Genomic DNA, 26,722 nt, shown 5'->3' with positions numbered 1-26,722 from the left:
GAATGATCTGATCACGTCCAAACTCCCCGGTGGAGCATCATCAACCAATGTCAATTACAGATCTGCTACACATCCAGCCGCATCACAACCCCTCTGTGGGAGAAACTCACTGTTATGAACAAGAAGAAGAATCTATCGGAATGCTAGGGGCAAGAGCCCGCAACTTTCTGTTTGTCCATCAACCACCCAGGGGAGGGATAAAAAATGAGAGATTGAAGAATAGAGAGATGTGCGCTGAGAGAAAAAGTGAGAAAAGGGCTTTTTCAGAAAAACAGAGCCTGAGGACCGAGTGATGTGAGAATCACAAATGAGAAAGGGTGGGAAACAATACCTGGAGAAACTAACTCCTCGTGCACCGAGAGGTCTCTCGCCTTTGTAACACAGCTGAGTGTTGTGTTTGTGCGTTTTGTTTGTCTCGTTTCTTGTTTTAAGTCGTTTGAGTGTCAACAAATGTGTTTAGGTCATTTTACCTTGTTTTTCCTTTGTTGAGTTGTGTTTAGGTCGTTCTACCTTTGTTTTCCATTGTTGAGTCATTTTGGCTGTGGTCAGTTGTAGGCTCAATACCCGGTTGAGAACCCATTTCTCATTTCAATTTCAAAAATCATTTTATGCTCAGAGTGCCGTGTCGTTCTCCACATTTGTGCAAATCAGGATTGGTTCTTTCATAAAGCCGCGGGATTCAACCTAGGTCATGTGAAAACAGTAAAACCAGGACCCATCTGAAGCTATGAAAGTTCCAGGCTACGAAGCAAAAGAAAAGAGGGAAAATGTCGGGCATCCGAGATTGTTTCAACTTCTGCAAGTTTCGTCATTGCATCCTGTATGTCCAGAATGAGCAGTGTCTTGTATAAGCTGTGTGCCGAATAAACCAAATACTGTGTTATGGGCTGTCCGTTCAGAATGAGCTGTGTGCCGAATAAACCAAATACTGTGTTATGGGCTGTCTGTTCAGAATGAGCTGTGTGCCGAATAAACCAAATACTGTGTTATGGGCTGTGAGTTCAGAATGAGTTGTGTTCAGAACGGACCGTGTGTTCAGAATCAGCAGTGTCTTGCGTGAGCCGTATGTTCCAAAATAAGTAGAATATTGTGTTATGAGCTGCGTGTTTAGAATAAGTAGTATGCCGATACGAGCTGTGTGTTCAAAGTGAACAGAATACTGTGTTGACTGTTTCACTGTTTCAAGCCAGAATGGCGATCAGAAGTGCTCTCCCTGAGTACCGTTCCCTGTCAGAGTAAAGCGGTTCAGCGCCACTCACTCCATGAGGTGCTTTCTAGAGTGCCACTTTGTCTATTCATTGCATTCCCTAAACATCATGCTCTACATTGCTTGTAACATGTATTGTATCATCGCACTTGTTGCATTTATTTGCATCCTTTTACGCCGTGCAGCGTTTAGGATCATTGTCCCCCGAGACTCAACTTAGGTTGCGTGGAACACGCTCCCAAGTTGTTTACCTCTTCTCACGATTTTAGCATGGTTTGAGTGCCCCTTTCCTCACACGATTTCAGCGTGTTTGGAATTTATCTCAGGTTGCGTTGTGCGCGCACCTGGGCGGTTATTGTTTGGACCTCCTCTCACGATTTCAACGTGGTTTGAGTGTCCCTTTCCTCACACGTTTCAGCGTGTTTGGAATTTATCTCAGGTTGCGTTGTGCGCGCACCCTGGGCGGTTGTTGTTTGGACCTCCTCTCACGATTTCAGCGTGGTTTGAGTGTCCCTTTCCTCACACGATTTCATCGTGTTTGGAATTTATCTCAGATTGCGTTGTGTGCGCACCTGGGCGGTTGTTGTTTGGACCTCTCACGATTTCAGCGTGGTTTGAGTGTTCCATTCCTTACGCGTTTTCAGCTTGTTTGGAATTCATCTCAGGTTGCGTTGTGCGCGCACCTGGGCGGTTATTGTTTGGACCTCTTCTCACGATTTCAGCGTGGTTTGAGTGTCCCTTTCCTCACACGTTTTCAGCGCATTTGGAATTTATCTCAGGTTGCATTGTGCGCGCACCTGGGCGGTTGTTGTTTGGACCTCCTCTCATGATTTCAGCGTGGTTTGAGTGTTCCATTCCTTACGCATTTTCAGCGTGTTTGGAATTCATCTCAGGTTGCGTTGTGTATGCACCTGGGCGGTTGTTTGGACCTCCTCTCATGATTTCAGCGTGGTTTGAGTGTCCCGTTCCTTACACGATTTCAGCGTGTTTGGAATTTATCTCAGGTTGCGTTGTGCGCACATCTGGGCGGTTGTTGTTTGGACTCCTCTCACGATTTCAGCGTGGTTTGAGTGTCCCGTTCCTTACACAATTTCAGCGTGTTTGGATTTTATCTCAGGTTGCGTTGTGTACGCACCTGGGCAGTTGTTTTCAGACCTCTTCTCACGATTTCAGCGTGGTTTGAGTGTCCCGTTCCTTACGCGATTTCAGCGTGTTTGGAATTTGTCTCAGGTTGCGTTGTGCGCGCACTTGAGCGGTTGTTTTCAGACCTCTTCTCACGATTTCGGCGTGGTTAGAGTGTTCTTTTCCTCACACGATTTCAGCGTATTTGGAATTTATCTCAGGTTGCATTGTGCTCGCACCTGGGCGGTTATTGTTTGGACCTCCTCTCACGATTTCAGCGTGGTTTAAGTGTCCCTTTCCTCACACGATTTCAGCGTGTTTGGAATTTATCTCAGGTTGCGTTGTGCGCGCACCTGGGCGGTTGTTGTTTGGACCTCCTCTCACGATTTCAGCGTGGTTTGAGTGTCCTGTTCCTTACGCGATTTCAGCGTGTTTGGAATTTATCTCAGGTTGTGTTGTGTGCGCACCTGGGCGGTTGTTGTTTGGACCTCCTCTCACGATGTCAACGTGGTTTGAGTGTTCCATTCCTTACGCGTTTTCAGCGTGTTTGGAATTCATCTCAGGTTGCGTTGTGTATGCACCTGGGCGGTTGTTTTCGGACCTCTTCTCATGATTTCAGCGTGGTTTGAGTGTCCCTTTCCTCACACGATTTCAGCGTGTTTGGATTTTATCCTAGGTTGCGTTGTAGACGCACTGGGCGGGTTATTTTTTGGACCTCCTCTCACGATTTCAGCATGATTGGAGCCTTCCCTTCCTCACACGATTTCAGCGTGTTTGGTCTTAGGTTGCATGGAGCGCGCTCCTGATTGATTTTCTTTGTTCTTCCTCCACTCGCGAGTCCAGCGTGGTTGGCGTATGTTCACCTTTTGCATCTATTGCATCATATCTATTACATCGTATCTATTTTACTGTCTGGTCTAGGAGACCTTAAATCCTCCGGTCTAAGGAGACCTTAAATCCTTCATCTTTATTCGCACTGTCTTGTGCACTCCCCGGTCTAGGAGACCTTAAATCCTCTAAAGGTGCAATTCCTTTGGTGTTTGTCGTGCCCGAACGACTTCTGGTGGTCTGGTATAGCCACCTGCCTGTGTTTGCGGTGAGTTCCTAGGAGACCAACTGAGACGGTGGAAACTAGAGTTCGAATGGCTTATGCCTAGAACGCAAAGGTTTGGGATTTCCGAGACTAAAGTCTGGTTTAAATACCCAGGAGTATATCCTCAGCTTGAAATCTGTATGGCAGCCCCATAGATTGAGATAGCATCTGTATGTGCCTCAATTCTGGATACTGATCCAACCTAGTCTGTCACCCTGTTGGAGAATAGGGAAAGCTGCGACCATAGTCAGGGAGAAAAGTAGTACCTGCAGTTCAACCAAGAAGAAGCGAAAGATCCCCAGCAGCATGAGGTAAGTCATTGCCAATTGCCCCTATAAGGTACCTTTACCTCTTAGCTATTACATTGCATTTTAGCCACTACATTGCAATGCACTGCATGAGTCCTCAATTTTCAAGCCGGCTTCGCGTAGCGTATAAGTCCAATTTTCATACCGGCTTCGCGTAGCGTATAAGTCCAATTTTCATACCGGCTTCGCGTAGCATATAAGTCCAATCTTCAAACTGGCTTCGCGTAGCGTATAAGTCCAACTTTTAAAACGGCTTCACGTAGCGTATAAGTCCACTTATCAAAATATTTCTGCATATCATTTTATCCTGCCCCTGAACTACGCTGGTTTGATTCCTTGCAAAGGGATACGTAGGCAGCCTGCGGGCGCAACCATTTATTTGTCTGTACTTTGTTTGTTTGTCCAAGTGTTCGGCCTTGTCAAAAATGGGTCGTCTCTGGGTTTTGACATTCACTCCCGTCACTTCTTGACTTCCGAGTTCTGTCAAAGAGGGGCAACTGTAGACACCCCATTTTTGACTGCCTTTAAGACTTGGACGCGACTGATGATTTACATGATAGAGAAAGGTGTGCAGGGGAAAGGTTCAGTTTCTTCGGCAAGGAGAGAGTCAAAGCTCAACTTCATATCCCTTTTTGGACCAAAACAATCTTGATCAAAAGATTTTAGACCTTAAAACCCTCTCTTTCAAAACGTTTTTGAAATAAAGTTTTTACGATGTTCCGAGGCTCGTATTTTGTCAAATGTTGCGTTTTTCGGTAAACCGAGCAAGGACAAAGTGGAAATAAATGAAAGAGAGATGAAATCTTTGAAAAATCTTTCAAAACACCTTACTTAGGGGTTTGGAGTCGAAGAAAAGAGGAGAAGAGGGAAGAAATCCAGTTGGGGGAGAAAATGGGCATGAACCGTTAAGAAAGAGTTGAACAGCCCTCGCCGAATCGGGCCTATTCATTTGCATACTTGGAATCAAGCTATGAGGCCACCACCGTTGGAAATAATACTTCTGGGGCTTCATTTTTCACTCAAGAATCTCCTAAATCCAATTCCAGACGGGGGAGATATAGTTGATTAAAGTAGGGCATCACTCCGGTTGGACCGAAATCTGCGCGGCTTCACCAAAAAGGGCAAAACTTTTTTCACAGGAAGAATTTTAATGCAAGGTTTGCGCCATTGGAAATTTAACTTCTGGGGCTTCAATTTGGACACTTGAATGGCCACCATGGACTTCCCAATCACCCACTAGCCACTTTTATTTCCGGTAGCCCATTTTTTTTGTCCTAAAAGTAGCAGGCCAGCCAGAAAATCTAGCAGGCCGGCCACCTAGCTGGTGAAATGACTTTTTTGCCCTTTTTAGCTAGCCGGCCATAACCCCCTCCCCAAGTGTGTCCTAGAAGTGAATTTTGTTTTCCTCTAGGCCTTATGTCCAAGGGTTTGGCCTTTTGGGAGGAAACTTGAATTGTTTTCCCCCCCATTTTTCCCCCCCTTTTCCACTCTTTTTGTCTATATAACCAGCACTCCCAGCTGGTTTTGGGGGGTTAGAAATTTTTGCTTTGAGCCTCATATGTTGCATCTCTCCCTCTCTACATCCTAACCCTCAAAACCCTTAAGTTCCTACACCATTTCTACACCACCACCTAGCACCACACCACCACCTCCATTTCAGCCACTTGGAGCTGCTTTCCAGAGCCGAGGAGCACCATTTCTTGTGCCAAGAGGTTGTCAAAGATTGGTCTACAAGGGAGAGTCATTTCATGCATATCATGCATATTGCATTGTGCTTGGGATAGAAGTTAGCCCGAGCACGGGAAACGAGGTACGTTTCGTACTCCGAGTGACGGAACATGTCTCAATTCCAAGTCATCGACACTCCGGATTATCCATGATGGAGTTAGGTCTTGTTGTGTTTATATGTGCATTCATTCTATATTGAGTTGCACAATTCAACTCCTCGGCCATCATGCATCGAGATGCGTGATTGGTGGCACGAGGATCGAAGCATGCATACATTTGTGAAAATACATTGCCATGCCCCTTTCCTGCTCTCTGTTACAGCAAATCAAGAATCAGTAGTCTTCCGGGGCTTGGCGCGCTTTCCAAAAAATTATTGCAAAACAGAGGCTAATTGGGGCATCACAGTGGATTTCCGTGCAAAGGCAACCCGGAAGTGCATTATTCATCATCTGAAGAAGAGTCAAGGCAGTCCCTGGCTTGCATGCCAGTTTATTGTTTTCTTAGTTAATTTGGTAATTAATTAGGATTTTTGTAATTATTTGGATTGTATTATTTATTTGGACTGTACTATTCATTTGGGACTGTATATTATTTTATTCGGACCCTCCGAGTGAGGGCACAACTGTAATAAGTGTACGTGTGTGTGATGTATGTCTTCCAACCCCACGTCTTTCTCCCTTTTATTTACCAGCTTATGATAGTTAGATTAGGGCATGTTTCAATTAGCATACAGTATGATAGCATGTTTGCATTCATTCATCTGTTTTGCATGCACCGGGCTCGGCGCATCATACTAACTGCATTGTATTTTCAATTCCAAATTGAATACATGTTAGCTGTAGCATTTTATATGCCATGTTTAGAATAGCCGAGCCTGCTATAGTTGCATTTTTGCATGTGTTGCATTAGGCATTTCTGTATAGTTAGGATCATGCATGGATTTCTAATTAGCTTCTGTTTTGGCTTGGAGTACTCGGTAAGTCTTATGCTTTAGCATCCTTGCATGCGTGTGAGTGACTGCCATGAATAGCATGCTTACCATGAGGCTAATTGCTTATGTGATATAACTGCCTGAATGCCTGTGGGTGAAGGTTGGGTTATTTGAATTGGAACAATTCATCAAATGTATGTTTTAAGCCCACTAGATAGTGGCAAAATCATGTTTTCTAAGCCCACCCGAGGGTGGCAAATCCACGTCTTAGCCTACTTGCGGGTAGCACCATCAAACCATTTTCAAATAAACAAACATGAAATGTTTTGTTCCAATTCAGGCGATCCAGTCTATACTTGTATGCTGTGTGCATCACCTAGTAAACCTAGGCTAATAACCGGAATAAGAACACACAATGTTTTCAAAACTTGATATCATGGTTAGTAGAGGCCGATCTTTGATCGGACGAGCGGGGGTGCTCACAAAGTGACCTTCCCCAATCGTACCCAAGTTCCCGAGCCGAGGCAACTTTGGTGATAACGGGCACGTGGCCTTAGGCAAACGAGTTAGGGTTTCCTAAATTTTTCCAAAATAAAATATTTAGGTGGTGACTCTGTATCTGGCAAAGCAGTCCATATTTGGCACTTCTTTCAAAAAAATCTGTTTTCTCAAAACGATTTGCCGGATTTGGACTCTTTGGTTCAGACTTAGAACCGTGACAATTTGAGAGTCCTGAGCTGTAGTGAGCCCGATATCGAACGGAACGGGGTGGACTCGTTCCTCCCGGGGCGTTGGAGGACGTCTACACTGACAAAAAAAAAAGGGATTAAAAATCTTGATATACATGTATGATTGCTGATCATTATTATACAACACATGCAAAAGCCATTGGAACAATCTTCTGTGTAAAATAAAATAAATTGAAACAAATCAAACAAATAAAATAAATTACTTACCGAATTTATTTTACTGAACCGAATAAATATTTAAAGATCAAGTCGAGTGTGTGATACTCTGTTCCCGCTACAGTGCTTACGGTTAAGTGGCGTCTATCTCCCAAGATACAATGATCTTCACAAATTGTAGTAGCACTCCAAAACAATTTGTACGGCGAACCAAACCTGTGTTCTATACTCTCTAAGTATTCCCTAAAATTAATATGAATAATATATGCAACAAGCAAAATTTGGACATCAAGAAGTTGAATTTTTCAGTCAATTTTTTGGATCCAAAAGACTACTGAAATGGCTAGTATTTATAGGCATACAGATCTGTCCGAACAGGAGCTGTCTAGAACCGAACAGGTATGAAACTGTTTGAACAGATATAATTCAAAATTCAAACAGATCTGCTGGTAACTATTGGATAGATTTGAATCTGTCTGGGAAGTTTTTATAACTGTAAAAACAGTTTAAATCTATCCGGATTTCAACAGATTGAAAAACTGCTCAGATTGATTAATCAGTTGTGGAATTCAGATTTTTAAAAAAGAGGCACAATTTTTGGACAAAAATTTGAATTCAAATACATTTTGAAATTTAAATAATTTCCTGCAAGAAAAAATCCAAATAAATTTTGTCTAAAAAATTAATATTAGAACTAACTCGACCCACAATCCACACCTGTGCCCAGCTCGGCTCGGCCGGACGGATGATAGTAGCGACGGCGTGTGCGTGCGTGTGGTGGTTTTAGGCTAAGATTCCATTTGTCCATAACTCCTCCCTTCTACAAATTTAGGGTGCCCTTTGGGGCCCAACCCAAGGTTGTATACTTAGAGCTTATATACTCACAAAAGCTCTCTTAAAGTTTCAATGTGGGACAAGCCTTACAAGGAAACCCATATTTAATTCTTTAATTGTTCATTCCACGAACCCAAAAATGACGTCAAGTTCCTATTCACTCATAAATAGTTTTGATGAACTGTCTTCACCGTGTGACTTGCTACGCAACATGGAACACGTCACCTCTTCGGATCCACTCCAAAAGACGTGTGGACCCCACTCAATTTTGAGCTCAAAGTTAGCCCAAAGTAAGCCTATAAAAACCATTTTTTCTAACAATCCCCCACATGAATGAAATTTGACGGGGTGAAAATGTAACAACATGATCTAATTACAGAGACTACAGAAATTGGAAATATTTTGCAAAGGATAAGTAGCTTTTGGTTTTGAACTTTTCCTTGTGAGACACTGTCGGATTTACTAGCTAATCAGTGAACATGATGTCTTAAACTGTTCAGTCGTTTGTGTAAACCAAGACAATAGAACTCATACAGTATATTACCAGACACAGTTGAGTTCTCACTATTGTATTCATTTTGGCCCTGAACAACCTAGTCTTTCATGAGTACTCTAGAGAATTGTAGCCCTTTACAAATCTCATAGAACCGGCTCAGTTCACACTCATATAGGTAATTCTTATGAAGAGTATTCTGACATACTCCACTAGGTTTACCTAGATATAAGAATCATTAAAATTTTACTTAACCTAAAACGCTACAGACATCATAATTTCATCATAGAAATGGGTAGGAGTTTGACTCCCCAGTGATCTTTCTGAGTCATACACAACTCGGTTGTCCCTTTGAACCTAGATCTTGGGATCTCCAGTCAACTAGGTTGGGTTGCCGTTGTGATAACTCTTATTTAATAAGCTTAAGTCTCATTTCCCTCGATGAATTCTCAACTAACTCTCTTGCTAACCCTTTGGTTAGTGGATCCGCTATGTTGTCTTTAAACTTCACATATTCAATGGAAATAATTCCATTAGAGAGTAATTGTCTCACGGTGTTATGTCGACGATGAATGTGTCGTGACTTACCGTTATACATATGACTCTATACTCTACTAATTGTTGATTGACTATCACAATGTATACATAGCAGGCACCAGTTTTGGCCACATTGGAATATTCTTAAAGAAGTGGCATAGCCATTCTGCTTCTTTCCCAATTTTATCCAAAGCTATGAATTCTGATTCCATAGTAGACCTAGCAATGAAAGTCTGTTTGGGAGATTTCCAAGATACAGCCACACTACCAAGAGTAAAAACATACCCACTGGTGGATTTCGAGTCTCTAGTATCTGATATCCAATTTGCATAACAATATCCTTCAAGTATTACTGGCTATCTAGTATAATTTAACCCAATGTTACGAGTAAATCGGAGATATCTTAGAACCCTTGTAATTGCTTTCCAATGTTCTACTCTTGGATTACTCGTATATCTACTTAATTTACTTACTGCATAAGCTATATCCGGATATCCGGGCGAGTGCAGTTTATCAAATACATTAAGCTTCTAATAATTTGGGCATACTCTAATTGAGAAATATTTTCTTGTACATTCTTTGAAAGAAACAAATTAACATTTACAGGTGTTCTAGTAATATGATTATCATCTTTACTAAATTTGTCAAGTATTTTCTCAATGTAATGAGATTGTGACAAAGTATATCCTTCTAATGTTTTGGTAATTTTCATACCAAGAATTACATCAGCAATGCCCATGTCCTTCATGTCAAAATGTTTATTTAACATTTTCTTGGTAATTTTAATCATGTCATTATTACTATCTATAATGAGCATATCATCCACATAAAGACATACAATGACATAACTTTTGTCTGTGTTTTTAATATAAACAGGTTTGTCACACTCATTAATTTTAAATCTATTTGACATCATTACTTTGTTAAATTTTTCATGCCATTGTTTTGGCGCTTGTTTTAAACCATATAATGATTTAATTAATTTACACACTTTCTTTTCTTTTCCTAAAACAGAAAATCCTTCTGGTTGTTCCATGTAAATTTCTTCCTCTAACTCACCATTTAAGAAAGCAGTTTTCACATCCATTTGATGAATTTCTAGATTGTACAACGATGCAATAACAATTAGCATTCTAATGGATGTTATTCTAGTAACCGGGAAGTATGTGTCAAAGTAATCAAGACTTTCTTTTTGTCTAAAACCTTTGACCACAAGTCTTGCCTTGTATTTGTCAATTGATCCATCCGCTTTCATTTTTTGTTTGAAAATCCACTTGTACCCAAGAGGTTTACAACCTAGTGGCAAATTCACCAATTCTCAAGTGTGATTTTGCAAGATGGATTCAACTTCACTGTTTACAATTTCTTTCCATAAAGGAGGCTCAGGACTGGACATAGCTTCTTTAAAAGTTAAAGGCTTATTTTTTAACAAAAATGTTAGAAAATCTGGACCAAAAGATTTTGAGGTTCTAGTACGTTTACTACGCGTAGGTTCATCTTCCTCATTTTGATCTATCTCTTGCTCTTGTTCTTGATCATGTTCTTGATCTTGACTAGTAATCGCAGCATGAGATCTTTTGTTAGTACTAGTCTCTTATCCAATTTTATTTGGAAATACATGTTCAAAGAAAGATGCATTCTGAGATTTAATAATAGTATTTACATGCATTTCAGAATGTTCTGATTTATGAATCAAAAACCGATATGCACTACTATTCTTGGCATAACCAATGAAAATGCAATTAACGGTTTTAGGACCTATCTTAGTCTTTTTAGAACTACGAATAGCCACTTCAGCCAAACACCCCCACACTTTTAAGTATTTGTAGGATGGTACTCTTCCATGTCACAATTCATAAGGTGTTTGATTCACTTTCTTTCGGAATACTTTATTAAGTATATAATTAATAGAAAGTATTGCTTCCCCCCACAAGTTTTGAGGTAATCCAGAACTTATTAACATGGCATTTATCATTTCTTTTAAAGTCCTATTTTTCCTTTCAGCTATTCCATTTTGCTGAGGTGAGTAAGGAGTAATGGTTTGATGAATTATTCCATGTTCTTTACAAAACTCACCAAAAGGTTATTCATATTCACCACCTCTATCACTTCTAAGTTTCTTAATTTTCTTACCAAGTTGATTTTCAATTTCATTCTTATATTGAATAAAAGTTTCCAAAGCTTCATCCTTGGTTCGAATTAAATAAACATAACTATATCTAGTATAGTCATCTATGAAAGTGATAAAATATTTTTTCCCATCTCTAGCTTGAATTGATTTAAAATCACAAATGTCACTATGCATTAATTCAAGTGATTCCGTACTTCTTTCAATTGAATGAAAAAGAGTTTTGGATAATTTTGCCTCAATACAAATTTCACATTTATGATTTAAATCAATGTCAAATTTAGGTAAACATTCCATATTAATTAATCTACGCAAAGATCCACAATTAACATGTCCAAGTCTACCATGTCATAAATTTGAAGACTCAAGCAAGTAAGAAGGAGATATATTTTTATTAATAACAGAGGTATAATAGTCATTACATTCATTTTGAAAAGGCCATCAGACATGTAATATTTTCCTACATACATCCTGTTTTTGGTAAGTACAAACTTGCCACTTTTAAAAACTAGCCTAAACCCATTTTTACTCAACAAAGATCCGGAAACAAGGTTCTTGCGAATGTCTGATGCATGCAGCACATTGTTGAGAGTGAATTCCTTTCTAGATGTCATATTCAAAATAATATTTCCTTGTCCTTCAACTTTGGAAGTTGAGGAGTTGCCCATAAAAAGTTGTTCACCATTGTCCACTGTAAAATAAGATGTGAACATCTTTTTGTCGGCACAGATATGGCGAGTAGCACTAGTGTCCACCCACCATTCTTTAGGATTTCCGACAAGGTTTGCCTCGAAAACAACTTCAGAAAGATTTATGTCATCGACACTATTTGAAATTCTGTCCGCTTCGGTCATATTGGCTTGAGCAGGCTTCTTGTTTGATCTTCATTTGCCTTTGCCTTTGCCTTTGCAATCTTTGGCCCGATGTCCCTATTTGTCATAAATGTGACATTTGCCATTAAACTTGTACTTCTTATTTCCCTCCCCCCCCCCTTTTAGAGCCTTGTGCAGAACTTTCTTTAGAAAACTTTCGTTTCTTTACTTTTGGAGCATGTTCCACCATATTTGCCTTAGATTCCATTGGATGTTTACCAGCCCGCTTCTCTGAATTGCGGTTGTCCTCCTCAATCCTCAAACGCACAATTAATTCCTCTAAAGACATTTCTTTGCGCTTGTGTTTGAGGTAATTTTTGAATTCTTTCCAGTCTTGTGGTAATTTCTCAATTAAGGCAACAACTTGAAATGATTCACTAAGAGACATGCCTTCTGTGTAAATGCCATACAGAATGAGTTGGAGATCTTGAACTTGATTGATCATAGTCTTAGAATCAACCATCACAAAGTCCAAGAATTTGCCAACCACAAATTTCTTTAAGCCAACATCTTCTGTTTTGGACTTTTTCCCCAAAGACTCCCAAAGTTCCTTTGCTGTCTTGATAGGACTGTAGACATTGTATGATGTGTTGTCAAGTCCGTTCAAGATGTAGTTCTGGCAAAGGAAATTAGCATGTTTCCAAGCATCGACCGCAGCAACCACTTGCCGATCAATTTCATCCTCGTTCAGAGTAAGAGCATTCTCATAGAGAAAACGAGCTAGGTTCAGAGTTGTAAGATAGAACAGCATTTTCTATTGCCATCTTTTAAAATCAGTTCCTAAGAACTTCTCTGCCTTCTCACCGTGATTGACTGGCACAGTCACAATAGAAGGGGTTAGAGCAATTGTAGCCACCACACTAGTACTTGTTTGAGTATTAGTTTCAGTAGTCATGAATTCTAAATTATAAAATAAAATTATAATTAGAATTGTATACTACACAGAAAATTTAAATCAAAATCATATAATTAAATTCTGTAAAAAAAAAAAAGAATTGTAACTTTTATTTTCAATTAATTTGAAAATAAAATAAAATTTTATTTAACCAAATTAATTCCACACAGAAAATTAAATTTCTGTAACACTTCAATAATTAAAATACTGAAACAAAATTTTAATTAATGAACACTCAGAAATAATTTCTGAAAACAAAAATTAATTTCTAACAAAATTCCACAAATAAATATTCTGAATTGTTAATGACACCAGTATATTACTACCAGTTGTCAAAGAAAATAGATAGTATATTACAACTATCTGTCAAACAGTATATAACTACTATTTGTTTTTCCAACCATAATATTATTTTGTAAAACCATAGAAAATAATTTCTGTAAGAAGAAGAAAGAGAAAAAGAAACAAATGAAAAATTCTGTATAAACAGAATAATTTGAATATGTCTTAAGATTGTTGGAACAATCTTTTGTGTAAAATAAAATAAATTGAAACAAATCAAACAAATAAAATAAATTACTTGCCGAATTTATTTTATCGAACCGAATAAATATTTAAAGATTAAGTCAAGTGTGTGACACTCTGTCCTTAAGACAAATTCGCCCCACTACGGTGCTTATGGTTAAGTGGCGTCTATTTTCCAGGATACAATGATCTTCACAAATTGTAGTAGCACTCTAAAACAATTTGTATGGTGAACCAAACCTGTGTTCTATACTCTCAAAGTATTCCCTAAAATTAATATGATGAATATATGCAATAGAGCAAAATTTGGACAGCAAGAAGATGAATTTTTCAATCAATTTTTCAGATCTAAAAGACTACTGAAATGGCTAGTATTTATAGGCACACTGATCTTTCCGAACAGGTGTTGTCTAGAATCGAACAGGTATGAAATTGTTTGAATAGATATAATTCAAAATTCAAACAGATTTGTTGGTAACTGCTAGACAGATTTGAATCTGTCTAGGCAGTTTTTATAACTATAAAAACAGTTTGAACCTGTTTGGATTTCAACAGATTGAAAAACTATTCAGATTGATTAATTAGTTGCGGAATTCAAATTTTGAAAAAAAAGGCGCAATTTTTGGACAAAAATTTGAATTCAAATACATTTTGAAATTTAAATAATTTCCTGCAAGAAAAAATTTTGTCCAAAAAATTAATGTTAAAACTGACTCGATCCGTCCCACAGCCCACACCCGCGCTCGGCCAGGCCGAACGACGGTGGCAACGCGCGTGGTGGTTTTGGGCTAAAATTTCATTTGTCTATAACTCATCCATTCTACAAACTTGAGGTGCCCCTTGAGGCCCAACTCAAGGTTGTACACTTAGAGCTTATATACTCACAAAAGTTCTCTTAAAGTTTCAATGTGGAACAAGCTTTACAAGAAAACCCACATTTACTTCTTTAATTGTTCATTCTACAAACCTGAAAACGACGTTAAGTTCTCATTCACTCATAAATGGTTTTGACGAACCGTTTTCACCGTGTGACTTGCCACGCGGTACGGAACACGTCATCTCTTCAGACCCACCCCAAAAGACGCGTGGAGTCCACGCGTCTTTTGGGGTGGGTCTGAAGAGATGACGTGTTCCGTACCGCGTGGCAAGTCACACGGTGAAAACGGTTCGTCAAAACCATTTATGAGTGAATGACGAACCGTTTTCACCGTGTGACTTGCCACGCGGTACGGAACACGTCATCTCTTCAGACCCACCCCAAAAGACGCGTGGACTCCACTCAATTTTGGACTCAAAATTGACCTAAAATAAGCCTATAAAAACCATTTTTTTCAACAAAAGCCATAGGACTTATAGGTATATCACATTTTAAAGTAATGGTTGATAATGATTAGCAGTTTAATTAGTTTGTCATGTGAGTATGTATGATTTAGATCAATCATATAACAACTGTATAGATTTTTGTCATATATATATATATATATATAGAACTATTAGTGAACTAGCTTCCCATTTCAAACCCAAAGCATGAAGATTAATCATTGAATTGTGTCATTGTCACAATGACCAGCTCAGCATGAATACTAGCTACAAAAAATAAATAAATAAATAAAAAGAAACAAATCAAATACTCAAAGAAACGCTAACCACATGGTCAGTCTCACTAAGAATCTTGGTTTTTAAATTTAATGACAATGTTATACATTACTAAATCCCATCATACACGGAACAAAGAATCAAAGCACCCTTGTCATTAGAGTTTTTCTTACTAATAATGTTGTGATTCAAAAAAATTAATTAAAAAGTTATTCATGATTTAAAATGTATAAATTAGATTCATTTTGAATGTGACATACACAATATCAAATTTAAATATAAACCATCTACTCAAAATTTAAATATATATATATATATATTTGTTTTTTTTTTTAGTACATAACATTTATAATATGCTAAACCTATCTTATGGTTGAAATCTTCAATCTCATGCATAGAAGTTTCCACCTCTATTTGAAATTGTGGTTGCAGTATGTTTGGACTTTCAATGAAAATTTGCCAACCAACAAACTAAAAAATTGACTATTCGGCAACCACTTCACCAAGTATGCACTAATATATTGCAATCTATGGACCAAAAAATTTATGTTGCCAAATGGGTTTAATTTAGGATAATGGATCTGTAATTTAATACGTGATAATCTACAACTAGAAGTTGAAATTCGTAAGCGGAATCTAAAAGTACATATCTTTCATAATAGTCTAATTGAAATGATTGTTAAAAAATTAGAGAAAAATAATTACCTCCAATGGATGCACTAATATATATCAAGAAACTTTGACAAATTACATTAACGCTGTATTTAGTTGAGGGAATTGTGGCGGAATTTGGAAAGAAAAATAGAAAAGATATGTGAAACTATGTAAAATGTAAGTATATTTTATTCACATTAATTTCATCTACTTTTTCTATGTTTTTTTTCTTTTCTATATCACTCGTCAAATCTCTCAACTAAACATAACATGAAAGAACATGAATTTGCAACCCATGAGTCCAAAAATTTATATTGCCAAATGGGTTTAATTTAGGATTATGGATTTGTAATTTAAAACCTAATAAGCTATATCAATAGAAGTTGAAATCTGTGAAAGTACACATCTTTCATAATTAGTCCAATAAAAAATGACTGTTAAAAAATTAGACAAAAAATAATTATGTTGAGCCCTAGTGATTCTTGAGCAGAGTTGCCCAATCAAATGAAGTAACCAAAATGTTTCAACCAAGTTAAATTAAGAATCTGGCAACAACTTGATGAATTTTAAAGTCCGTCTTTAAAACCCGTCGATAATAAACTTTTTTTATAAAGTGAAAAGATATTTAAGTTATTTTTAGCTTTAAGTTGAACATAAACTACAAGTAGCCCACTAAAATGCAGCAAGCAGCACCAATATGTGAATTAACATTATCAACTTGTGTTATAAATCTGTTGTTTGGCAACAAGAAAAGAAAAGAAAAGAAAAGAAAAAGGGTGATTGGTTATGGTAATTGCGGTCGTCACCTACTTTCATTGACAAGAGAAGACCATGCACGAGGGAGTAATTGAGTTACCGTTTTCTTCTCTGTATGCTTGCGACCATGGCCAGGCCCACTCTCACTTTCATAGCGATTCTTTTAGATCCGATAAGAATTAAGCTATTTTTTACCAACAATATGTGTGGGTCAGAGTGCTTAGATATTCCACATCGTTTTTATAAGTCGCCCAAGTTTAGATCATATCATATAGTTTGGAAGTTATTTTATCCATTCTCAATTTTGTTTTGAGTTAAATGACTTTAATAAATTTAACATAGCATCAGATTAAGTCATAGATTATGTGCTCTAATCTCTCCAACCTACTTGATATAATTAAATTACTTACACGTATTTAATCTACTTATGAAAAAGTATTTAGTCACATATAAGAAGACAATTATAGTCGTTTCAAAACTTTTGTAAATAAAATATTTTAAAACCGCAATAATGTAATCGCAAAATTTTATTACTTTTGTATCGCAATGCACTCTTGATAATTGTATCATATGAAAATCTCAAAATAAATGCATATGAAAAGGCATAATATAACGCTAAGAATGCTTCGCTTGACGCTACACTATACTATTATTTTCAACTTACATTGCAATCAAAACACTAAACAAGTAAACAAACATAAAGTGACTCCATTGGCAATTCAATCATTACCTTAGCATATAATTAAACTATAACAATACATCATCACCAGAAATGGACCACCTTCACTGTTGCATTCAATTATGAGACACTCAAAAACACACTGAAAAAGAAAAAAAAAAAAATTACAAATTTACATACAAACAACAAACAGCAGGAAAATTTACAATCAGAATTCAACTGCAATGCATATAGTTCATACAAATTATGATATCTCAAAAACAATATTGTGAGATAATGTGATTTGGTTAACGTATCGAATTCTTGTTTTGAATACAAAAATTTAGCAATTAACTTCTGTACAACAAAGGCGATCGTTCTTGAACTACTTTAGAACTCTTGGATTGCCGGAACACTTTGATCGGACTCGGAAAGTACCAACCCTTGCCCTTCGCCGGCGAATTTCTGACGTCTCCGGCGCCGGAATCTGACGTAATCAGCACGCTCACCGATCTCGATCTCATCATCGTCATCATGCGCTGCGCGTAATCATTCTCTGTTTCGACTTCCTTCCTCTTCGCTTCTTCATCTTCTCTCTTGTTCTTGTGCGTCGTGAACACGGACCAAATCGACGAGTTGCCCCGATTTCTTGGCGCCGGAGGCTTGTTGCTGACTCCGGCGAATCGAGGACGGAAGAACGGAATCGCGGCTGATCGAGAGCGACGAAACGAAGGCTCGGTGTCGATGAGGTTGGAAACGAGTCCGATTGGACCGATGCCGGCGGAACCAGAGGAGGATATGGAGGAGGAGGTCATGGCGGCGGCGGTGGTGGAGCAATCACAGGGGCGCAAGGTAGCACAATCCGGACAGAGAGTGTTGAGACGGTCCCTGAGGCAGGTAGGGCAAATTCCGCTCCTCCGTCGCTTCGAAGGGTGTTGTGGACATTTCCACACCTCCTCTTCGTCTCCGTAAAACGCCATTGCTGTAGAGCTCTCTCTCTCCATCTTTCTCTGGTTTTAAAAGGGTGGGGAGGGGACAAGTTAACTCTGGGTTTAATCATGGTTAAGACGCTTGCCGTTTGAGTTGAGACGTTTAACAGTTTGGACCAAACGGCGGCTTGGTTTGAGACTTTTTTTAAAAAAATAAAAATAAATTAAATTGATTTAATTTTTTCCTGTAAGATTAAAGTGTCTAATATAATTTTGTCTAATTTACGGTCTCAATGTATTTTTTATAGACGTCAAAGTAGTTTCACTTACTATTCAACTCTTTTTAATCAGTAATTTGTTAATTGTATATATAGAAAAATAAATGATGTTATTTTTCTTATATTGTAATGTATATTTTATTTTATTTTATTTTATTGTTATCTTCACATAATTTATATTAATTCTGATTATTTTACTATAAAAGAAAAATTAGTGTAGTTATAATGAATTATAGAGTTTTTTGTATTTTTTTTTTCTAAATTTTAAAAGTAATTAGTGTAATTTATCTAAATAACAATAATTATCTTGTTTTTTTAAAAGATTTTTTGCCTCGACCTTTGTGAAAAGCTGTTTTTTTCTTTTTGTTTATTTATTTATTTTTTATTTTTATAAACAATAATTGTGAAAAATATGGGGAAAAAAATTTACTAAAACAAGAAATGGACAAATAAAAAAGTGGTAAAAAAGTGATGCCCAAATAATTAAGTCTAGTCTAAGGGACTATTTGATTAAATAGTAATCGTTCGAATTTGTACATGTCGGTCGTTCGGTCGATTATTTGGGAGGTCCCCGGGAGGATGTTGATTGACATGCTAATTGACAAGGATGATAGCCGCAATTGACAAGGGTGGCGCCGGTCATCTAAGCGATGGTCCAACTTACATAATTCGGGCGATTCAAACAAACTCAAATTTGAAATGTCAATAATTTTTCAAAAAAAAACATGTCAATCGACATCTGCCCATAGACCTCCCAAATCGACCGAATGACCGACATGCACAAATTTGAACAAAATCAAATTGACAACGATGATAGTCGTAGTTGACAAGAGTGACGCCGGTCATCTGAGCAATAGTCCAACTTACATAATTCGGGCGATTCAAGCAAACTCAAATTTGATGTGTCAATAATTTTTCAAAAAAACATATGCATTAAAGTGTAGTGAAAGAAATGAGAAGAAAATAAATATATATTTTCTCCATATGATTTATTAGGATGAAAATTTTGTAAAATTGTTTTGAAAAAATATATATTCTTTAGTTTGGATACCATAAAGTAACAAGAGAATTTGAATTATTCTTACACATTTTAAAAACAAAAACAACTTGTTTAATTGATTTCACATAAATTTAGTTCATCTTAAACTTTTAAACTATGATTGTCAAAAAATATATATAAAAAGACTTTTATGGGCCTATAATTTATATGATAAAATATATGAGCTCTGGTATGGACATAATTGACAAATCATAAATTGTAGGAAAAGATAATAAAATTAGAATTGACAAAAAAAAATAATAAAAATAAAAATAGAACACCTTACCTTATGTCAAGACGTACAAACTTGACTAATAAGCCATTTCTATTGACATTTTCTTTTTTAATAAAAATGATTTTTTTTTTTTTTAAACTCAATAAAAATGATAGTCGGCGCAAAAGTGTTGCACGTGCAGTTTATGTATCGGAACTTTTGGATTTTCAAATTATTTAGCAATTACGAAGTTTTGATATTTTTAAAAAATAAGAAAGCATGACAAATCTTTTGAATTATATGCTTTCTAGGTGGTGTTATATGTAACAATTAGCGTATTAATTATTATATCAATATTAATTATAATATTATTATCGATCATACTTATTAAATAAATTATAAATATTAAAAATCTCTTAAATTATGTCACATCATCAATTAATACAATAATTAGTACACTAATTAGTGTGGTATTTTGAAAAGTTAGTAAAAAAATTAATTTTTTTGACTTTTTTAATCTACTTTATCTTTTTATAGATAGAAAATATGAGAGATAATATGATGATCTAAAATAAATAAAATGCTAAAACTGACTTTTTTTTTTTTTTTTTACTTCTCAAAAGACCCCAGTGTATATAGGGGTATTTTTTTTAAGGTCCCTGATATTATGATTTTATAGTAAAAAGGACATCAAATATTTTCATGATGTCTAAGGTCCCTCAACATCAATCCAGAGAAATTTCAGTCCCAGAGAAAATTGGTCCAGAGAAATTCTGGGAAGAATTTCTCTGGACCAACCCAGAGAAAATTTAGTTCAAAAACCAGAAAATTTCTCTGGTTTTAACCCAGAGAAAATTCAGTTAAAAACCAGAGAAATTTGAAAAATCCAGAGAATGAGGTTCAAAGCAAATTCAACACATCCAACTCTACAAAGCCCATGAATGTACGTGTTGTATGTTACAATAGTTGGGCAATTAATAGTTCTTCTATGAGTTTGTGATAAATTTTCTTTAAACTTAATGGTATGAATTTCTCTGGGTTGAATCCAGAGAAAATTCAAATTTCTCTGGATCACTTTCTCTGGGTTGAATCCAGAGAAAATTCAAATTTCTCTGGATCACTTTCTCTGGGTTGAATTTCTCTGGGTTGAATCCAGAGAAAATTCAAATTTCTCTGAACCTGAAAATATTATATTCAACACTGGATAAATATATATATATATATATATATATATATATATGTGCTGACATTGTATATATATATGTATGTATCATATATATATATATATATATATACGTTTGCAACCATAGATAAGATAACTAAGAGTGACTGTTTGATTATGGTTGAAAAACCACCACAAAACCCTAGACAACAACAACAATCACATCATCAATGTGGAGACAAGAACCCAAATACCCAGTTCAACAAGTGACGAAGGCACCTTAGATCTGGTTTCGAGAAATTGAAGTCTCCTACTGACTGTTTGTTTCTCGGCGACGCCATTGAAGGCCGGATCCGGTGAAGCTGGAGCTCAATCGGTTGGAGAATGAAGTTAGGGGTGAGGAACAAGAGTTGATCTGGACAGGTATGAGAATGGAGAAGTTTAGAGAGAGAGAGAGATGAGTTTTGATTTGGTAAGGTCAAATTTCTCTGTGATATGTTTAGGGACCTTAGACATTAAAAAATAATTTTGTGGATCTCTTCCATTATGAAAAGTGGGAGAGGGACCCTAGACCAATTTTCCCGTGTATATAGTATTATTCATAATATAATATAATACATAAATAAAGAGTCAAATAAACTTCACTATTTTAGATAGCTAAAGTCAAATGTGTACAACTTTCTTTCCCTTTTGATGACTTGAGGGAATAATCACAATAAAAAATCTGTTTAGTTTAAATTTTTAAATACAGTTTTTAAATTTTTAATTTTTTTATAGTAACTTTATTTCATATTTTAGTCAACTTTTTTTTTTGATAATTTTTAAATGAATCTAATTTAATTTAGATGTACTTAATTAAAAGGTAAAATATTTATGAATTTTTTTTAAAAATTCAATAAATACAAAAAAAAATGAAAATGTATCGAATTGTTTTTTTGTATTCAATAATTTTCGTAAATACTACTAAAATTTGTAGCATTTAATTTATGGATGTTCCTCTTCTACCCAAAAAAAAAAAAAAGGCCCTTTAAGGTCATTTTTTTTTTTTTTTTTTTTTTTTTTTTTTTTTGTTTGGTAGTTGGGCTCATAGGTATAATGTAGAGCCTCTTGGCCCATACGGAACGGCCCTCCAAAAAAAAAGGCCGCTGGTGCTGTTGATAATAGAAATTTGAAAAAAGACCTTGAAAGGCCCAAATTGTTGTGGCTGGGCTAGCCTTTGAACAAGACAATCAGCCACTGATGAGCAGAATGTAAACTTCATTTTTTCTAAGCATGATTTTATTGTGATAATCCAATGGTTCATATTCAGAGTTGAAGAAAAACAACCTTGTTTTTTAAAGTGTTTAGTTATATACAAAAAAATTATTTCAATTGTGATTTAATTTTAAATTTGGGCTATTAGAAAATGTCTTCACTAAGAAATTTTATGAATACTGAGAAAATTTTCATTTATTATTATTATTTTTAAAAAAATTCCAATTTTTGTATGATTAATAGATGAATTATTTTGATAATAAGAACGTTGAACTTCATGTATTAAAAAGGATAGGATCCCCGCGGTCCAATTCAGGAAATAATGGGCTTGGGCCTCTCTGGCAAAAGCAATGATATCACGCTTTGAATCCATTAAAAGAAACCCAATAAACATGGTTGGGCTTTCCAATAAATTATGGTATCTCTGTTTTTGTATTGTTTTGTTTTATTTTAGGTACTATGGTGGAGAGAGAGGATGATTTAAGCATGATTTGGAGAAATTTATACTCGTTTTGGATTTGTCAAGAAAAGAGAAATAAAAACTACTTATATATATATATATATATATATTAGGTAAGTGAACAAAAAGAAAAAAGGTTTTTGATGAATATTATTCATCTTATTCTCATTTCCTAATCAAACCCTAAAAATGAAGAGAAAAAAAAAATAGATTATTTTACTTTATTCTTTTTTTTTTTTCCCTTCCATTCCCTCTAAATTCACGATCCGAAGTTAGTGCCTTTATAAATATCACATTTTTCTAGTTCATTCCAATTATTTCTTATATTAATGATGAAATTTTATGCCTAATACTTCTTCATTAAAAAAAAAGAAAAAAAAGAAAAGAGAAAGTGATTTAATTAAAGGCCAATTTATTAAGCCACTTTTTGATTTGTTTCAAATGTTCACTCTTTTTTTGAAAAAAAAAATAAAATAAACGCTATGTTTGGTTTATGAATTTAGATAGAAATTTAAAAATAAAAAGAAAAAATGTAAATGAAATATATAAATATGTTACTTATATTTCACACACTTTTTTTTTTTCTTTCCTTTTCCAAATCTCTACCCAAATATATTAACCAAATACAACTCAAAGTTACAAAATTGAAAATTTCCATTAATGAGGAAAAACCTATAAAATAGTTTCTGTTTTCGATTTCAAAACTACCCCAAAGAAACTCTTGCAATAAATTTGATATGTGTAGCTTTACACTAAAAAAATATTACTGCCCAAATTACCTTTTATTTTCTCCCCTTGCATGATTTTGGGACTAACATATCTCTTATATTGGTAAAATTATTATCCAATAGTCTCAAAATATTATATGACGTTATTATAATTCTAAAACTATTATATAATTATTCTTTTTACTAGACAGTAGTGGCCAACCCTCCCCTCCCCATGCTTTTCCCTAAAATATAAAAATAAATAAAAATGTTGGAAAGCAAGAGTTGCAACTTTCGGCCCTAGTTTGTCAAATGGTATAAACTTTATTGTAATCATAAGTTGCACTAACCATTGGCTTTGAGTTATAGGGATATATAAATTAAGAGAAAAGAAATTGGCAAAGCCACAAAAAAGAAAAGGAAAAGAAGCAAACCACAATATATAGTCACAATAATAATTCATAGTTTTATAATTTGGGTAATAATGAGTAAGTTTGGCCCTTATATTTGTAATGAGTAATTTCTTTCACAAAACTATATATAATTCCACTTCACTCTCCACCTTCCACCCTCCACTGATCATCTTTTGTTCTTGTCTCATGACATCAACAGCTTCTGTTCCCACTTGCTTTCTTTCCCACCTCAATGATCTTTCACCAGTTAGTTTCACTCTAACACTTCTTGCCCTCTCTCTCTAAAAAACACTGAGAAAAATGTGAATTGTATTACCAAAATAAGAGAGAGAGAGTGTTACCTTAGATATTTTAATAGTCTGTCACATCATTAGGTTTAGAATAAAAGCTTCGGACCTCCAGTGGGGGTGCTGGGGTCCCTTCCCATTGGTCCAAAAAAATTTTTTTTTTTTTTTTTTTAGCCAATGACAGGCTGACACGTGGCACCGGGGGGGTTTACTGGGGTCTGTGGCATTGCTGATTAGGTTTAACATCAACAGTGGTTAAATTCAACTGAAATAAATGCTATATTTTATTTACTTTTTTACAACCATTTTGTATCATTGTTTAGGTGAATTTTCATAATTAATGATTAATTTCTTATTTTTTAAAAAATATTAATATGATAGTAAAAATAAATAATATCTTACTATATGTCCAATAATATTAAAAAAAAAAAAGCGCACACACACATTAATAAATAATACAACAATTGTTATTGGTGCTCTTAAAGCAATATTTAATAGTATTTATCAATTGACAATACTCATGTTGTCTTTAAAATATTCATATAAAGTGACGATTCTTACCATTCTAGATCCATAACTGTAAAATTAGACTATCAAATAATTTTTTATTAAAAAAAATTAGAAACATCAAATAATTTTACCAATTCTTTATTCGTCCTAGGTGCATTCCCTCGCTGTACTACCTATGCGATTTAATAATCTCGTGGTTAAGATTGAAATGATGAATAATCAATGTTCGAGTGGTTCGTGTGTGTGAAAGCGTTTACCTACCATTCTTTGCTTAGGTCTTCTATTAAGGTTAACAAGGAGTCTTTGCATATCTTAATTATATGGACTTTAGCTAAACCTTTTTATGCCACTAAAACAAAGGTTTGTTGTATAATAATGAAAGCATGTATAGGACAAGAAAATGCTTTTCATATATTTAGAAGAAATTAACATTAAATCAAGATTATTTTTGGTCATGTGTGGTTTGGAGTTTAGACATTCCTAAATGTTATGGCAAAAGAGGGAGAATTAAAATAAAATAAAATTCATTTCATTTTTCATTTTTCATTTTTTGTCTATCATCTCAGCCAATATATTTATAATCATTAGATTTATATTATGGTTTGCATGTTTGACGTTTGAAAATTTATTTTTGAATGGTAGTTTAAGTTAGCAAGTAGGTGATTAGGACCTCAATTAAAAATAATGATAAAAAAAAAAGAGAGTAGGTGATTAGGAGTCTGGTTAGCTTTTGTATCCTAAGAGGTTTTTTATTTTTTATTTTTATTTATTTATTTATTTATGATCAGGTGTCCGAACCAATTTACATGCACATTGATTAATCTTGAGATCCACGCAGAATGCCTCTTTCACGTGAATCGGACAAATCTCAGGCAGAGCCTATGGCCATGACCCCAAGAAGCGAAGTTAGCCAAATGCTATCCTAAGAGTTAACCAATGCTAAGAATATGATTAATGTTGCGCCGATCAAATCATTTGATGTATTATTATTGTATTGATTAGAGACAGAGCTAGAATTTTAAAAATCGAAAGGATGTAGAAGGATTTTTTTATTTTTTTTAATTTTTTTTTAGGGGGGAGGGCCACTAATTAAAAAAAGAAGAAGAGAGAATATACTTCATGAGATTTTGAATAATTACATTTGTAATGGAGGAAATATTTCTCTCCAAATATGTAGGCTCTTTTTTTTACTTTTTTTTTTCATTTTTTGTTAATGTATATTTATGGATTGAACTCTTTATCCCTGATTTATACTATATATTAAGCAAAATGGAGGATTTTAACCCCCAAGACCTGTGGGAGTTTCAATATGTCAATCTTAATTTTCTAATTTTTTGTTTTTTTTTAAAAAAAAAATTAACGTCAGCATATTTATTAACATTTCTCAACCCACAAGACTTTTTGACTTCTTTCATAATTACTGCAATACATTTTCCAAAACAAATAATTTGTGTATTCAAAAAAATTTAAAACAAATATAAATATCTGTATCTATATCTATATCTATATCTATCTATATATTTATATATATCTCTAACCCACAAGTTTTGTAGGAGTTCCAATATATGAACCTTAATTTCTTAATTTTTTGATTTTTTTTGAAAAAAAAACTTAGCACTTATTAAATTCTTCCAAGTCTTTTTAACTTTTCCAATACACACACTATTTTTAACTTTTCACATACCTATTGCAAACAGTGAGTCTCCTTTTTATTTTTTCCTTCTTGACTTCTCATTTCTACACTTTCAATTTCAGTGACCACGTATACAAATAGTAAGTCTTCTTTTTATTTTCTCTTTCTTGACTTTTCCTTTTGTTTACTGTTTTAATATTATAGTTAGATAGCGCATAAAAATATTTGTGATTTGTCTAGCAAATAAAAAATTATAATTTGATTTTTTAATATGATTGAAATTAGATAAATATAAACCCTCACAAAGAGAAAAATGTGATTATAATTAGTTGAATGATTCTTTTTTTTTTAATGTAATTGTACTTAGTTTAATAGTTCTTTTTTTCATTTATTTATTTTATTATGAGAAAAATATGATGTGATTGTAATTTGTTCAAATGCTCTTTTTTGTAATATGATTGTTGTAGTTAGTTCAATTGGTTTTTTTACTATTTTAATTTTATTTTTGATTTTTTAATATGATTGAAGTTAGATAAATATAAACTTTCACAAAGAGAAAAATGTGATTATAATTAGTTGAATGATTTTTTTTTT

General features: G+C 34.9%; 1 protein-coding gene across 1 annotated transcript; it reads right to left on the bottom strand.

Moving 5' to 3' along the window:
- Window positions 1-17,592: 17,592 nt before the first annotated feature.
- LOC114276866 (uncharacterized) lies at window positions 17,593-18,222 on the bottom strand. The gene has a single exon (XM_028218704.2). The coding sequence runs from the start codon at window positions 18,220-18,222 to the stop codon at window positions 17,593-17,595; it is 630 nt and encodes a 209-aa protein (XP_028074505.2).
- Between the last annotated feature and the right edge of the window lie 8,500 nt (window positions 18,223-26,722).

This window comes from Camellia sinensis, chromosome 11, assembly GCF_055761805.1.
Source record: "Camellia sinensis isolate YWXY chromosome 11, ASM5576180v1, whole genome shotgun sequence".
Lineage (NCBI taxonomy): Eukaryota > Viridiplantae > Streptophyta > Magnoliopsida > Ericales > Theaceae > Camellia > Camellia sinensis.
The sequence above is the reverse complement of the archived record's forward strand: the minus strand, read 5'-3'. Positions and strand labels throughout refer to the sequence as shown.